The 17154-nt window shown below is 37.6% G+C and overlaps 2 protein-coding genes and 1 long non-coding RNA gene across 4 annotated transcripts; all 3 read right to left on the reverse strand.

The window, feature by feature from the left end:
- Positions 1-533: 533 nt before the first annotated feature.
- LOC131771178 (uncharacterized) lies at positions 534-5124 on the reverse strand. 2 transcript variants are annotated; one of them, XR_010716272.1, is made up of 5 exons: positions 4196-5124; positions 3420-3470; positions 2875-3007; positions 1846-1914; positions 534-684 (listed from the first exon to the last, which is right to left on the reverse strand). It is a non-coding gene; the product is annotated as an uncharacterized lncRNA (long non-coding RNA). The 2 variants fall into 2 exon arrangements; XR_010716271.1 differs by lacking the exon at positions 534-684 and adding an exon at positions 1469-1534 and having other exon boundaries at positions 4196-5122.
- Positions 5125-6015: 891 nt separating this feature from the next.
- Positions 6016-10199, reverse strand: LOC131771901 (uncharacterized). Its single transcript, XM_066161875.1, has 5 exons — positions 10054-10199; positions 8573-8970; positions 8155-8484; positions 7781-7846; positions 6016-6448 (listed from the first exon to the last, which is right to left on the reverse strand). The coding sequence occupies exons 2-5, from the start codon at positions 8757-8759 to the stop codon at positions 6387-6389; spliced, it is 645 nt and encodes a 214-aa protein (XP_066017972.1). The 5' UTR covers positions 8760-8970; positions 10054-10199; the 3' UTR covers positions 6016-6386.
- Positions 10200-11748: 1549 nt separating this feature from the next.
- Positions 11749-15325, reverse strand: LOC131782832 (uncharacterized). Its single transcript, XM_059099568.2, is given in 5 exon segments — positions 11749-12552; positions 13139-13374; positions 13376-13412; positions 13647-14033; positions 15075-15325. Coding segments are annotated over 5 exon segments (903 nt in total). The 5' UTR covers positions 15115-15325; the 3' UTR covers positions 11749-12349.
- Between the last annotated feature and the right edge of the window lie 1829 nt (positions 15326-17154).

Below are 17154 nucleotides of genomic sequence, written 5' to 3' on the forward strand. Positions count from 1 at the left end.
TAGGTGAATAGGGTGCCTTGTAAGATGCATAAATTAAGAGACATGTTATAGAGAAGGGTATGTATGGGCAAAAGAAAATCTATACTAAAACTACTATTTACATTATTGGTTGGCTATTGTTAAGGGATAGGCGAATAGGGTGCCTTGTAAGATGCATAAATTAAGAGACATGTTATAGAGAAGGGTATGTACGGTCAAAAGGAAATCTATACTAAAACTACCATTTACATTATTGGTTGGCTATTGTTGAGGGATAGGTGAATAGAGTGCCTTGTAAGATGCATAAATTAAGAGACATATTTCTTTTTGAGTAGCATATTTAGATGACTATAATGTTGGTTCCTAAGAAAAGAGTTTGTATATGTAAGTCATGTACAGCTGTATAACGGCACTCTGTTTTATATTAAACCAATTATATTAGGCTACTCAATGAAACTAGGGTACAAATAAATTACTGCATGGAAATTGTGACTAATGAGGATTATCATTTTATTAAACAGGATTGGAAATGCTGTGTATTTGCCAGTAAGAATGGATTAAAAATCATGTGCACAACAAAGCTATCAACATTCGCTTCTTCTATGTTATCGCATGTGTGCTGGATACACATTTGAGAGTAGGATTTTTGGGCAGTTTTATTTTAATTAAGTTGTTGTCATGGTACTCTCAGCTGGCATTTTTGCTCTGAAAGATAAGGTAGAAATATGATGCATTATTTTACAATTTGTAACACTTAACATGTGATGATATTCTCAAATCCAAATCCAAAACAGCCTATTAACCCTTTAACTCAGAGATCAAATTTGTAATTCTCCTTACTGTCAACCATACAATTCTTACAATGTTAGATCAGAGAATTAAGAATTGGATCAACTAGTTATCCCAAAATTGGTATTTTTCTTTATTCTCATCACTTCTCTGGTTGATATTGTATTGACATTGTCAGGAAAAATTCTGTCTTGGTCACTCATGGGAGTTAAAGGGTTAAATAATTTCAATCTGCATTGCTTGCTGTGTCCAAATAAATTCTGTACTAGGGATAAAGTTGTCTCCAATCCCACTGCCATGTCAAACAAGAATTTAATTAAGTTAAGCATAATACAGAATATCCCTCCATAAATGATTTCTCAAACTTGTCTGGCTCAGAAAAACATGTACACTTCACTTATAAATCTAAATGAAGTACCTATTAACTGGGTAATATTCACAATACATCTATGACTTCAAAGCAGACAAAAACGAGAGAAAGGGAGGGGCTAAATCATTTCATTTATAATATCCCTCCAAATATGATTTCTCAAACTTGTCTGGCTCACTACAAACACATACACTTTACTTACAAATCCAGATGAAGTACCTATTTACAGGAGAATATTCACATTATAGCAAAAATAATACAAAATTGCAGTATCTATGGCTTCAAAGCAGACAAAAATGAGAGAAAGGAGGGGTTAGACCATAAACCAAACCATCAAGATGGGAACTATGATTGTAGCAGAAACAGCCCCTGTGATGACCATATCATTTGTGTTACCTGTAATTACGAAAGAAGAAAAAGAAAATTTAAAGTAAACAATGAGAAGTACAAGTACACAAGCTGTATGAGATTCTAACTGCAGTGAAGCCTGCTGTCAGTCAAGACATTGAGTGGGATGAATTCATAGTTATATTATAATTATGTGACTTTTGTTGTCATTTTACATTTAGAACAAATTAAAGCAAGAAAAACTGTATAATGAACAGTGTGCTAATTTGTCTCACAAGAAAAGCTTTTTCAGCTAAGACACTTTCATTTGTTAATTATTATTCTGCATGAGCATTTCCTCATCACATACACCTTTTTACCTGAAGAAACCCATTCTGTGGGGCCTGAGTCTGTCTCAACTGTTGTCACTTTTGTTGGCTCTGGCTTATCTGCAATGATGAAAAAGCAAGTTTGTGTCGTCACTTTTTCACATTAAGTTACAATGTAGCTGTTGGCCTTTTCAGTAAACAGATACCAAAAGTCAAGTTGGAAGTCAATGTGATTCTACCATATAAAAGTGTCCTAACCTAGGGCCATGAGGAGTATTTTTCACAACATAAATGCCTTATCCTATATTCTAATTTTTTTCCTCATTATATATGAGCCACAATTTACTTGGTTGTAAAATCACATTTAAGTTGCACAATCACTAAATTTAACTCAGCCTTAATTTTTTACACCACCATCAGGGCCACAGTCACTTAGCTTGCAGAAACCTTAGATACAATTTTGAAGTATTCAAGAAATAGCTACATGTAGACAATTATTATTCTGCTCCAGCATTTCCTCATTAGATACACCTTTTTACCTAGTGAAGAAACCTGCTCTGCAGGGCCTGAGTCTGTCTCAGTAGTTGTCATAGCTTCATGCAAGCAAAGATGCTCTTTAGATATATACACTAGGCTTACTGAGATAGAAGCACATTCTAAGGAATTTTATTTAAAACAACAATGGAGGCAACCAGGATATTCTCTCCTCTAGGTGCTCCACATTTTCTTGTAAATTGGTTATGAGAATTTGGTGTTTCATCAAGGTAATATCTTGTACCTGATAATTTCAAGTATTCTCGCAACCCATTTTCTGGATAATGTATGCATGTTACAGGGGAGAAGTTGCATGTTAATTACTTCTGGGAGTTAAAAGGTTAAAGTAAGTGATCTGACTCTACCTTCAATGAAGAGCATGAAACTCTTTAAAGGTTGGCGTGTTGTACAGTTATGGTTAGTTCCTAAGCAGTATGGATATAACCTGTAAAAGCCCTCCATGGACTTGGTAATCTCTTTTAATGTTATATTTAGAGTTTTGTCTCCTGAATGTCTAAGACAATAGTTTTTCTTGCACCCAGGTACCTCATTGTAACAGGCACCACAACCATCTTCTCATTCTAGGAGCTTGATCAGGTGGGTAACAGGAGAGCCTTCACCAAGGTATACATAATTAGCTTTTTGATTGTTAAGTGATATGTTTACCATCATACGGGAACTGTTGAGAAAAGAAAAAGTATAACCAAATTAGATGTCATATTTGTCGTACACTTATACAATTCTTGAGACCTTGGGCAACTAAAAGATATATTGAAACATATATTGCTATTTTAACCTCAGTACGTACCTGGACATAACCAAGAAGCTGCCTTAAATTTGTTAGAGAATGAGTTACTAACTTACTATTAGCTGTAGGTTAAGAACAGGGGTGGGAAATTTATTCTTTGACACCTTCAGTGGTCACCATGAGTTTATATTATTCAGTCAAAAGTCAAAAGTGATTCTCTCTGAAGGCCTTGTTTTTGCTGATAATGTCCTTGTGAATGCGTTGAACGACTGATGTTTAAGAGCCAAAAACATGCAAATCAGTTAATAGGTAAATTATAAACAGAAACATATTTTTCACCTACCACTACAGTTCTCAACACTCAGGTTGACAGCTCGTACACATGTTGGTGTAGCTGTTAATTAAATGAAATATTGTGATTCCTAAGTCTTTTGCAGTAAAAAGTATTTGCACTTTTTTAATAAGTCGTAAAATCCGACTCTTTGGAGAGTCGTCATGATGTAAGCTTCTTTGAAAGATCCTGTGATTCCACTTTGAGCCTCTAGTCCTAAACCACAGGGTTGTGGCAATGAAATAGATTGTATACTGCCTATCAAAGTGTCATCCCTTCTGTGAAAGGATGGCACTACTATGGGATGCATGGGTTTAACGCTGCAAACAAATGTGACGCGTTTCATTGCATATGCCCAATCGTGACTCTGAAAGTTCGATTAAGAGTCCTACAATCACATGATAGTAAATGTCAGCATGCGATTTTGATAGGACGAGGTCGTGGTGAGACCAAATTTGCATATTGATGTGCGCGAGTCAGCAAAATATCATGACCACGAGGTTCTCGTGGCTCACGCGAATTCAATTTTCTACCAGCATACTCAGACCAAAATTATTGAGGTTTTTTTTGTCTAAAGTGAACAAAAATGATTACCTTAACGGAAAAATACCAATAGACTTTGTAAAATGATAAAAAGATCACGATCTATGTCGACATTTAAAAATATGAAACTTACGCATGGTCGCATTCCCGCCGCGCTCTAGTCTAATATTTTGATCCTTGACGCGAAAATGAAACTGAAACCCTTGAGTCGAACTAAAACCAAAATTTGTTGTTATTACACCTACCTCTGTCAAGAAATATTATGAAAAATTAGACAAGCAGACAAGACGTAATCTTCAGACTAAATTCCAAGACAGTAGAGAGTTTAAGATACGGTCACTACGGACTACGGACTACGGACTACGGACTACGGACTACGGTAATACACGGCGAGGACCTGGTTCGAGATTTACTGCGCATGCTCGATAGCACGTGGGTTTCGCAGTCCGTCATGTGGTTGCAGGCTACGGGGAGTAGTCGAGGAGATTCGCGTAGTGAGGACTACGTAAGTATTTTTTTGCCGATTTTTGACCAGTTTTGAGCTTTATTGTTGAGAAAATGTTAATTTTACTTTCAATTAACACAAAGCTTAACAAATCTAAGAGGAAAGTCATTTCTGAGAAAAATTATGAATTTTAAATTAAAATCTTAATTAAATCGAAATAGCGGCATGGGTATGCTAGTCGTTTTAGCAGTAAACAAAGTCCTTCTAAGCCACTGCAAACTGTTCCCTGTGGGCACTTGAAACTCGCCGGAATCCGCAATGCGTTCAATAACATCGGAATATCATCCTTGGCCACCCTGAAGTGAGCTTCGCACTCGCAAGAGTCGAACACATCCAAACAGAATGGATCAAAATTCCAGTACGGAAATGAAGGATTAACGGGTTGGTAATAATCGTAAAGAACAATAAACTCTTCATCATCCAGAAAACCATCCGCATAAGCGATTAAAAGGGCGTTTCTAGCATCTTCGAAGGACATTTTTTTTTCCAAGTGCAGCCGTAGTCCGTAGTCGTTGTCACGATCTTAACGTCAAACAACACTCCAATTTTCGCGCCCTTTTAGCGTAGTCGGCCCAGTCCACGCGTGGCTTGGATTCTCACGCCCAGACGTAGTCCGTAGTCCGTAGTGACCGTATCTTAAACTCCCTAGTAACTCGGGGCAGTGATGTCACTAATGTGCGTGACGTTATGTGCTTTGAATTACTGTGAGTATAGGAAAATCATGTATGTGAACTGCGGACTAAAGAAGTAAATATGAAAGCGATTATCGCAGTAACGAACACTACTTCAGCAGCGAAAAGAAGGCTTGAAAAAAATTCAGGCCTTTACAGGAGTTGAACTCGTGACCATTGCGATACCTGTGGAACGCTCTACCAAATAAGCTAACAAGCCAACTGGGAGCTGGTCACTACGTTGGCTCCAAATAAACCCGTAAAGTGATGAATAAATGACTGTGAATCTAGGAAAATCACATATGTGAACTGTGGAAAAAGAAGTGAACGTGAAAGCGACCATCACAGTAATGAACACTACTTTAGCAGTACAGCGCTTTGTGGTATAGTCTTTCTTTGAAGACTCAGGGGTCTAAAAAAAGATTCCAGTCTGACAAGGTTTGTTGAGACTGTGTACAACAGCTCCCAAACCTCGGGAAAAAAGCGGGATGGGTCCTTTACCTTCTGTTAAGAGTTCTTTAGAAGATCAGATGATATAAAAATGTCTGTTTATAATAATTGACTGGTTTGTCTTATAAATTCTGTTGCGTGACGTTATGTCAAAGGGAGGGTCCCCTGAAACTAAAGTATAAAGTATAAGGGACTTTGACCTTATGTCACGCAACAGAATTTATAAGACAAACCAGTCGGAAATTTTAACGCAAGCGTGATTTGGAGATTTTTTTGTCACGTGAGTCGTGATTTAAAATTTGATTTAAATAAACGTGATTCGTGAATGAAGAGATGAATCAAACGTGACTCGTGAACCATTTTGTTTTGCGCGATATATCTCACTCTATTTCGAAGAGCCAAACTCGGAGGATTAAGAACTTTAAAAACAGGTATGAAAGAGTGAACATTTTAATTGGTGAATCTGGCTTTTATTTTTAATTCGAAACGTGATCATCTTGAATTTCACGTGAACGTGAAAGAATTTTGGATATTATTTGTGGTGCGTGAAAAGGCCAAGAACTTTCTTTGCGTCACAATATAGTCTTACACATTCGCTATTGGGAAGACAAAGAGCGTATACTGTGTCCTTATTAGGACATATGTTAACGTTACAAGTTCGTGGTCGTTTCAAACCAAACCATTTCAAAATTTCTAAACCACAAGCACGGAGCGGGGGTTGGGGGGGGGGGGAGGGGGTCATTATATATCATCATATTTTGTAAAACTGATGTTCAATGCTTCCTCCGTCCACGGTGAAGGGTGTGTTTTCTAGACGAGTACTGCTTGTAAGATCAATATTGCTCCCAATACTTGACATACAGGCTGAATACCTGAAAAAGAATGAAACGTATGAGTGACTTTAATTAATTAAGGGAATCAAAACTAACAAAAAGAAATTTTTTTCGTATTTCCTAATTTGTATAGCCTAGAGATTTCACCTCACACTATTTCAAAATATTAGCATTTTTCTTTCTTTCTTTTTTAATTCAGCAGCAATACACTCACAACCATATCAATAACAGTGAAGCAAATTATTCTCAGTCCTAGATATCCTACATTTTGACTCGCTTCTCCATCGCACTTCACTTTATTTGAAATTCAGCGCCTACATGGTGGCTAAGCGCTAACTTGTAAAATAAGGCCTGAACTGATATTCTCTTGCTGTGCATTTTACCAGCTGTTTCAGTCCTTTCCTGCCTTTACACACCTGAGCATACTGCAAACCGCTCTTGTAATTCCTTAATTACGACTTCATCCTATACAGCACTACTCTCGCCACATTATTCTACGCAAGTACCACGCACCCACAGACGATCCTCTGTGCAACTCGGCACTACTTCTGTGCACTCAACGCCTAACATCTCCATCGGACTCTTTTCCCACAGCAATCTAACACATTCGACAACTTAATTCCATTACTCACAATCTGATGTTACTCACAATCTGATGTTACTCTACAGCACTCTTCATCACTCACACACAGTTTACACTTCATCCCCATCCAGATTAATTCATGCCATTCCACACCAAATAAAACCCTGTCTCACCAAAAACAAGCTAGTTTAATTGTATAATGCACTAGTGCAGACTACAAAAAGTCAATCCCACCTGCGTCCACTGTGGCTGACGACTCTCCTAGTACTTTGCTCCTCTTTAACACCACCTAGAGTACACTATAAGCCACGTTAAGTCCCTCCACGCATGATACATGGCTCATGCTGCACTACGTACATTCCACTCCACATCGTTACAATCATTTTCAAATTTAATCCAACCACTCCATGCAACTTCAGGCCTATACTTCTTACGAAGTCCTTGAACTTACCAGCCTGCGAGTAGGCCCTAGTTATTAGCGCTGCGGGACGCGCGTTTCTCTGCCCGCATAAAGATTGGAGACGAGTCGGGGAATGGTTTGCTGCGAGAGTCTGGATCGCCGTTTTGCGTAGCTCAAAGTCTCATAATTTCCCACGAGCTCGTGCCGAAGAGTTGATAATAAGGGCCTTCTCGACGACAATGCATTTACCGCTTTACAACACCACTCTACATTTAACCGTTCCCTTCTGTGCATACTTTATATTATGACTCTATCTTTTCTTACTCTACTTTCCTATCGACTCATTTTCTGGACTCTTTTACTGGTAGGGCTTACAATCGATACTTACTGGAATAACTGCTTTTTGCCCTGGGAGCTGATGTTTCATCGTCAATTATTTCTACAGTTGGTCTCTCTAATAGAAGACATAAAAGAAGATGGCAAAGATTAATGACAAGTTGAAATCAGCACGCTGGAAATTTCCTAAGATAAACTGATTTTAAAACAGCGCATGGGTGAGAATTTTTTTTTCTTTTTCAGGCCCTACCAGCAAACTCAAAGGATTGCACCTGGAGCAGCTAAACTTATCACGGATTAAGTTGAGCAAGTAATTTCAAAAGAACAAATGAAAGAAAATTCATGGTCTTTCTTAAATTCAGCTCTGGTTAAAGATGGGCTGGCTGTAATGTCAGTAAATCATTCAAACATACTTGCTTACGTTACCTTGTACATTAAGATCGATTTCCTCGAATGTTGTATTGTAGAGCCCCGATGAATACTTTATACACAGGTATCGACCAGCATCTTGAAGGGTAACATTTCTTAGTTTGAAAGAAACGTAAGTTTCGTTCACTAAGAAGGAATCATCAGAACAGGGTGTAGGTTTTGGAGTAACATAATGAGAGCAACTGAATCTGTTATCTTCTCTGTTCATTCCAATAATGAAAATGCTTGTGTTATCTTTTTTGAGTGTGTACTTGATACGGTCAGCAGTTCGGTCGTGTTCCGATCTTGTAAACGATAGTTCAAAAGGTTCCATCATGTAGGCTGACTCTAAAAAAAATTAGAATATCAGAATTTTGAAGTCTACATTTCATTAGTTTTATAGGGTTAAGGATATCACTGAATTAATTTGCCTTACCTTTACGGACAATCGAGCTGCCATTTTGAACCACGTACGAGAGTCCTGGTATGATAACAATCACAGAATCCTTGAGCGGCAGCTGACTCAAGCCAAGCTCAACATTCACTCCGTACATTCCCTGATCTTGGATAGCAATGTTTTTCAGAATGAATGTTAATTTGTATTTTGAGTGGCTCCAATCCATTTTTCTATCAAATCCAGCAAGAAAGTTTCGCCATGTATAGATTTATAAATGCCAAAGCTGATTTCGTAAACGTCTGGAGCACCAAATGGGCCAACTGGATTGCCTCCCAAATCGTTGAATGAGAAGCTCCAGCCCAGAGCGACGTCGTCATCTAGTTTGGCCTTTATTGTACGGTCTGGTATGTCCCCTGTGAAGCTTATACTACAAGCCACTATTAAAAATAAATATCAAGGAAATGAGAAAATACAAAATCAAATGATTAATAATTAATTAATAGAACAATCAATTCAGGCGTAATTTTGTAAGTTATGAAAACTTTAATGCGACTCGTTTATCGCTGAGCAATCATGACCTGTAAACGACTAGTTTAAATTGTCTTGGTTTTTCTTAAAACATATTTTTTCAACTCACTCTCTACTCAAATGGTCAACAATTTTATTGGCACCTTCTCTGATTTACAACTCGTGTCAATTACTCTTTTCCATAATCAACAGTTCTCTTTTTCCAACCCAGCACACCGATGTTAATGCTTTTCATTTACCAGACGATCATCAAATTTCCGTGGTGATCCACTATGTCGCGAAATAGCACCATCATGTTAACGCATTATGCTTGGCCACCAAATCCTCTTTTCGATGCGATCAAGTTCATATCGACGGGTAACCGTTCTTTGCTTGTTTTTTTCTTTTTTCTTTTTCTTTTTTTTTTTTTTTTTCAAAAAATTTTGAATCCAGAAATCTGTTTCCATCGATTGTTGAGGTTTTTTCTTCTCGAGAAATACGTCCTCCAATCTCATCACTACGTATGTTGTTGACAACATACGCTAAAATTGTCGGGTTTGGCGCCGCTAGAGACGTGAAACCCATCCGGCCACTCGTCGAATTCTTCAGAAAGTGTTTAACAATTTTCTCCTCGTCGTTTGCCTTGGTTCTGCTTCGCTTAATGCCTTTGAGCTGGGTTATTTTAGTCTCGTTCGCAGTCGTTTTACTTGTTGCTCGTATCATATATGATATTTCCGAGAAAAGCAGTAAGCTCTTGAAAATCAGTGGCTGTGGATGCCTTCAGAAATATCTTCTAACTCAGTAGCGAACGATGAGTCATTTCAAATAATTCTAACAATTGTGTGGTAAGTTTTCAACGCAGCGCTTCGAACCTCAACTTTGTTGTCGAAAGGCACGAACATATTCGGAGCATCACTTTCCGATCTCACTCTTTAATTTCAAAGCTTTATAGATTCTATTTTACTTACTAACGTTATCATCTCCTCGTACATGCTGCCAGCATTAAAACTTACCTTGAAGCAATGTCACCATGCAAAAACTGCCGAAGGGAACTTTGCGCAAACGTAAATCCATGACAGCCATTATACATATGTCGAGTTAGCGTTTTCATTGAATTGCATCATCCATGCGCTATTGTAATAATGACAGTGCATTTTCTTGGGTTTCCGGGAATGCCCTGTAAACATCTTAAGAGTATCAGATGTCTGTAAAGAAATTTAATCAGTTCAACTGAGGAATCGTGTCGATGTTCTACTTTACGAAATAACCGTACTTCAGGGTACAGTGAAATCGCTATGTCTTAGCAGGTCCTTGAAACCGTAGAATCTTGAACCAACTGAATTAAGAGCCGAGATCCTAGAATCGCTCGGAATGTCGGCAGAAACAAGGAATCGAAGAGTCTCAAGAGGTTTGCATGAAGTTTTCCGCGGAAGTTTGGTCAATATTTAATTTCTGACAACCGTACTGTCCCCATAATTCAAAGGGGACAACATATCGATTTTATAGTATGCACAAATTTGGGTATTTTGTCTATCAAAAGACAAGCATAATTTTTTAAGATCACTTGATATTGTCAGATGTGATTCTTAGAAAAGTTTTGATTGCAGGGAAGCCCGCTCTGTTGGGCCTTCATGGCGTGACACGTCAACAATGAAATTCTGAGAAGTGTCTTTCTTCATAAAGCATCCTGTCTACCTGTGATTTTTAACTCCCTTAACTCCCAAGATGTCTAAGGAATTCTCCTTACTGTCTGCCATAAACTACTAATCATTTCAATTTGGAGAATTTGGCATTGGATCAATTTGTAGTCTCCCTTCTTCTATTTTCTCCTTACTCGTCTGCTTGATTTTGTGTTGATATTGTAAGGAGAGATTCTGTCTTGGTCACTCATAGGAGTTAAAGGGTTAAGCAGCAGGAGCTTGATTTAGATGGTGACAGAAAAGTTCTTAAAAGTTCTTACTCTCCTTACCGTCAACCATACAATTCTTACAATTTTAGTTCAAATAATTTAGTATTGGATCGACTCATTGTCCCCAAATTGATATTTTTCTTTGTTTCATCACTTATCTGGTTGATAATGTATTGATATTGTAAGGAGTAATTTTCTCTTGGTCACTCCTGGGAGTTAAAGGGTTAAAACTTATTTTGGCGTCTCTCCAGCGAATCTTGATGTGTTTTTGGTAAGGCTTCGTACACTTTTCTGATTCTCTCACCAACAGGTAAATGCTTCCGCATTCTTCTGAACCGTATGCGACTCCTATCCTGTATTTATAGCAAAAGCTAAAGCAAACTAGACTCGATGAAAGTTTATCTTAGTAGTGTTTATAAATTAAAATGGAGATTACTACAAGGGTTGGTTGTCGGGCCAAATCAAATTGTAATTCACCCTGCATGTAGCTTCCTTTATTGCTTGAAGCTCGAAGGCTCTTTCCGTTTTCGAGATTGTTCACTGAAACGACAGGATTGTACTTATAAACATTTCTAAAAGAAATGAAAAGGCACATCATATTTGATTAAACTGTTTTGATAGTTTTTTACGGAATTCATTGTCGACCGTTTGGTACAATCGCCCTTACTAAAAAGGCAAATCTTTTGCATTTTATGATATCTTGTTCTATAACTCTTGGATACAAGGAAACGTGTTGTTTAAAAGTGTTGCTTTGGAAAAAAAAAATATGTATATATATCTATACATGTAGCGCAGAAAATTGTATTCTTGCTTTATTTACCAAAGTTAGGCCAGATTACAGGTTTTAATTTTTAAAAGTTCTCTCCTATCAAGCCTTTCCATGCCAATTAAGGTAGCAAACAATTCAGTTGCAAGTTCTTGGAATTTTTTCAGTGATTGGGTTGTGTTCCGAACTAACATTGTAAAACAAGGATTTTGAGTACCGATGCACTCATCAAATAGGTGCGTCAGAATGTTATTCAAAGACTAGTAGACGATTTTTGTCAAAGCAACTCATTTCTCATTTTCTCGATGAGAAAATTTTGTCCCGTCAATAACATGAATCGATCTGTTTTAAAGTTTTCTATTTTTCCTTAGCAATCATTTTAAAGCACGCTTATAGTGTACTACAATAACGCAAGTTTTATTCCTAACTTACCAGAACTATCGGGTCAGTGGAGACAATTTAGAGGCTTAGGAGCAGAAACCGGCAGGAAGTTGAGAAAGAGAAAAAATTGGAGAAATTGTATCACTACTTTCGTTACTATTTCGGCATACCAGCTAATGATGCATTCCATGATAGAGTATGATCAAGGTATACTGTTCAGTCACTAATCCGCAGCCTCCTCATCGACTCTGGGCTAGATCTTGGCAGTTTCGGAATGCTCACCTGATGCTTTTTCATCAGTATGCTGCTTGTAAGCGAGGTTCCTTTTGCAGCGGTGCCCACGCAAGCGAAAGACAACCACTGCAGCTATTAAAAAAACTGACACACCTATGACTACTGGAAATAACCACACAGGACTTCCTCTATCATGTGATGTTTGTGTTGGCATATGAGGAACTAGAAAAAAGTTAGAAAGCACTTTAGCAGGAAGGATGATTATCATTATAATCGTCGTCATTATTTCTGAGCAGCTTCAGAAGTAATACTTATACAAATTCAACAACAAGAGACCTCAAAGACTAGAGGAGAGGCCAGGGGAGACCACCTCGGTTATCAGTCTGTCTGTAATTAACTTGTGAATGAGCGGCTTGGCCAATTCAGAAAATTGAAAATTGAAAACTTTTTTTTTTAATGTATAAATAAGCTAATCGAACCGATGATCGATATCAGGAGAAGATATCAAATTGTGGGACCTTGTTAGAGTAACGTGGACTGCTTAAGATTACAGGGACATTGATGTGGTCGATATCATGACTTGTGCGAAAGAGATCCTTAGCTTAAAAAAGATCAGAGAAACTAACTCCTTGAATAGGTAATGATTCCATTCGGTTACTAGTGAGGGAGTGTTTGTAATTTTCAAATCGTTTAACACAGAGCGCGCCGATGGAAATGCTCTGGAAATGAAAATTCAGTCACCAACATAAGAATATGCATTAGCAATCTAGTTCATGGGTATTTATTTCGACAAACAAATTGTTAAAACCTGTTAGCTTTTTTGATCCATAATTATGCTCCAAAACCGTAACCACAATCTCCTTATGGTCTTCACCAGCCTGGTTGTGAGCGCTGCACAGGTAGACTCCGCTGTCGTTTGGCGTTACTCCATTGAGAACCAATGTATCATTACCAACAGTTCTCCCTTGTTTCGTCCATGTTATGGTTGGTGCAGGAAGACCCTTTGCTTGGCTGTTTATTCGCAAGCTGTCCCCAACGTTCACAAAAGTTTTCCTGTTTGGGACTGGTTATCTTAGGAGAATCTGTTTAGATATTTGAGAATAAGGTTTTTCTAAATCAGAAGTGAAAGTCAAAGAAGGAAAGCCATCACATTTTCTTAAAAGTGGCTAAGATGGGGTCCATAATTGGCCACTGAAAGACTATGGGCAAGGGGCTCTGAGTGGCCAGAGGCACATACTCAGAACATATTTGCCCAAGTACCCCCGCTTCCGGGTCTGTGGCATTCCTCCACAAATGAAATGTAACAAATATATTACCCTCAAGAAGAAGCATCACAGGATCCGTCAAAGGAGGCTGATGAAGGCCAAGCTCAACCTGAAGACAATAGTGATTCTCATCCTTCATGGTTAAACCATGGAGTGTGAATGCAACTTGAAGCTTGGACATGTTAAAGTCGCAGCTAATTTTCTTTTCGTAGTTTGGTCTTATCAGTACCTCACCATGTCTATCGATGGCCAAGAGTTTTGTTTTCAGGAATCCTGGATCTTTCCAGATTCCAAACGCCACTTCAAATATGCTACTATTCCACGTCTCTGAGGGAAGCAATCCAAGCGTCCAATTAAGCGTAGCTTTGTCTTCGCTACGAGCAATCAGGGGATCACTTGGTCTAGAAACAATTTTAGGATGCCCTCCTTGGCAAAATACTGTTAAATCGTGGAAAGAAATGGAAAAGAAAAACAATAGAATGGTTATTATTGCCTAAATGCAGAATCAGAAGCGACTTCGTAAGCTAAGTTGTCAAATCTCTCCGTTGACCAAAGACCGAAGAACTCCTTCCGTACTTTTTCCCTGTAACGGAATTGTTCTAGAAGTTTTTTAAAAAGCTAATAATAATGTATCAGTTTGACAAGTAGACTGATCAAATGCAAATGGTCTCTAGGTGCGTGTTAACGATTTGTAGTTTCCGCGTATTTCATTTCCATAATTCTAGATTCCTTATTTTCCATTCGTGTACTGAAACACTGTCAATTGATTTATGCACAGACTGAACCTAAACAATGGCCTTTCTCTTTGTCTTGTTCTTTCTCGGAAATAAATCATCTGAATATTTATCAAAAATCGTAGTTCAGATGTCGCTCTTTAGCTTTTGAATATTTTTTAGAATAAACCGGTAGCGACTACATCGCTAAACATAGGGCCATTTAATTATTTATGAAAGGTCTTCCACAAGCAGTGTCTTCAGCCGCTTCAAAAATATAGTTCGCGGTCATCTCTTTCTTAAACCAACCGTTTGCCGATCCTGTTTTTCAGATTTCTCTGTTGGGTCGCAAAATCCTTGCTTTCAGGTCTGGAAATTCGAAATGTTTTCATTCTAATTTAGACTTTGTTAAATCTAGTAAGTCTTAATATATCTTCCGTACACCAAACATTAAATTCTCTCTTATTGATGATTACTTTCACTTTCACCTTAAGCAGTTAATCTAGAACTAAAAAACCTTTTTTTTGTCCGTGTTAAGCATCAATTGCTTTAAATATTGTTTCCGGTGTTAAAATCAGGCTACAAATGTACATAATTCCGGTTTAGACTTAATTTCCTAATTTAAGGTGGTATGACGAAGAGGCACTTCCGGGTTTGTGCGTTTATCCGATCGTGCATTGTTGTAGAAGGTCACGATGAAAAAAAAGAAAAGAATGAAGAAATCGTTTGATTACTGACAATGTCAACACTGTGTTCTTAAACCTACCTGGGAGCCACAGAGACATGATGAGAGTAGCTGAAATCATCGTCGCCTTCGTTCGATACGGAGGGTCGATTCACCGCTTAATGGAATCTCGGATTTTCTTAGTTGTGATACCAATGCAGCTATTTTTAATGGTTGCGACTCGGAGAAGAGGACTTTCAGACTTAAAAGAAAAGTAGTTTCAAACCCTGACTATCTATCTGATGTTTTGTTGATATTCGCCATTATTTTCATGATATTGTTTCCGAGAAATTTAACCGTATAAGGTCATTTGAATTTCTTAACAAATAACATAACTCTAGAAGTAACCGGCAAGCCTTGCGGAAAATGATAAAACTACCAACAACCCAATAGCTGTGACAGTAGCTAAAACTCCAAGTAACTATTAATTCACTTAGTAAATGAATTGTTTTTTCTTTGGCTATTTAGCTGCAGCCAACCACAGTATATTGTAAACATCACAATAGTTATGCAGGACCGTACAAACACATCTTAAATGTCAACATTTGGACGGCAATCCCATGAAGGTATAACTAACTTGTTATTTCATGTCATTTCTTAATTTTAGGAACCGGCAACAAAAATGAGGCTGTCATCCCTGTTACTATTGGGGCTGTTGCAGCTTTATTCCTGATTGGAGGAATTGCAATGTGATACTAGTGTTGCTGCAAAAAAAAGGGCGGACGACCAAGAAGTGACGGAAAACACATCCCCATAGGAAAATGTACTTGACAGCTTAGGTATCTTAGTTCCTGAATGAATCATTCTGATCTCCAATATATTTTTAATGAGTTCTTTGGGATATAAGTTTCTGTGTAAACCAGTCAGATTTGGTTTGTAGTATGAACCTTACTCTTCAGCAACTAAGTTCCTCAACAAACCAATGACATGGAAGAATATATGTGACGTCATGTCTTAATTAGGGTTTGTCTGTTTTATTTATGCTAACAACAAATAAATAAGTCTGTATATGTAGTAAATTATTTCCTTTGAGGCTGTATTATTTTCATTAGCTCTCAATGCTTTTTGTAAGGCCCTGCCTTAGTAGTAATTTTGCAGTAAAAAATCAGTTACAATCATTGTATTTCATCGTACAAATATATTGAACTTGAACCCCGGACCACCAGATTACAAGTCCAGTGCCCTAACCACTTGGCTACACTGCCTAAAATGTATAACAAGCAAATGGTTCGTAAAATTTTTCCTTTGTCAAATACAATATCCTAATTAAGATTAGAATAAATATGGTTTGGGTTGAATAGAAAATTAATTCTCTTTGTATGATTACTACAGATTTGGAATATTTCTGGAATAAAATTTTTCAATGGCAGGAAATTAAGTTCGTAAATTTATAATGAGATAGTGAAAATTGTAATTGACAATTGGTCATGACACCTACTACTGTGAGGTAGCCCTGCCCATACAATGAGCCTAATAAAGTTGACCAGTATGCATATCTGTTCATGTTGCACAAGGGTGAAGATAAAGGATTTCTGTGGGAATGGGAATTGAAATCTGATGATCTAGTTTTAAATAAAACTACTTCCATATGGTTTATGCACTAATTAATTTAAAGCTTCAACATTCACACCTCCCATCCCCTCTGTTCCATACTCCAAGGTGGGACATTTTTGAAACTTGCCTGGGTGGGGAGAGGAATATGAAACAGCAGAAGAAATGAGTTTTGACATTAAATATGGACGAGTTTAAAGGTTAAGAGTCAGCTTTTGTGAGCAAATGTCATTCAAGAAAATTTTAACATCATAGAATGATGCTAATAAGCAAAAAATCAAACTCTCTGCTGCACCAAAAACTAAGAGGTGACTGCTAAATTTTTCCATATTCATAGATCACACAAAGAATCATTCAATTAAAGAAAATGTGATTGTCAGGTGAATTTGAGCCCAATTTTCTTCAACAAATCCTCAAAAATTAAAATTTGTCGAGAGTTGCCAAAGAGTGGAGGGGGAGGGGATGACCTATTGGTCATTTTCAGCTTTCTGCCTTAAAGAGGGATTTTTTTGTGATGCAATGACCATGATACACATTGCAATCACATGAGGTAAAATCTCTTGTTTGGTTT

This window comes from Pocillopora verrucosa, chromosome 14 (genome assembly GCF_036669915.1).
Source record: "Pocillopora verrucosa isolate sample1 chromosome 14, ASM3666991v2, whole genome shotgun sequence".
Taxonomy (NCBI): domain Eukaryota; kingdom Metazoa; phylum Cnidaria; class Anthozoa; order Scleractinia; family Pocilloporidae; genus Pocillopora; species Pocillopora verrucosa.

What these genes read in the sequence shown, in the direction of transcription:
- LOC131771901 (XM_066161875.1), bottom strand. Translation starts at nt 8,759, where the DNA reads ATGGATTGGAGCCACTCAAAATACAAATTAACATTCATTCTGAAAAAC. An exon ending in CAGCTCGATTGTCCGTAAAG is followed by an intron (nt 8,485 to 8,572) that starts GTAAGGCAAATT and finishes AATTTTTTTTAG; the next exon opens with AGTCAGCCTACATGATGGAA. An exon ending in GGCAAAAAGCAGTTATTCCA is followed by an intron (nt 6,449 to 7,780) that starts GTAAGTATCGAT and finishes ATTCTTTTTCAG; the next exon opens with GTATTCAGCCTGTATGTCAA.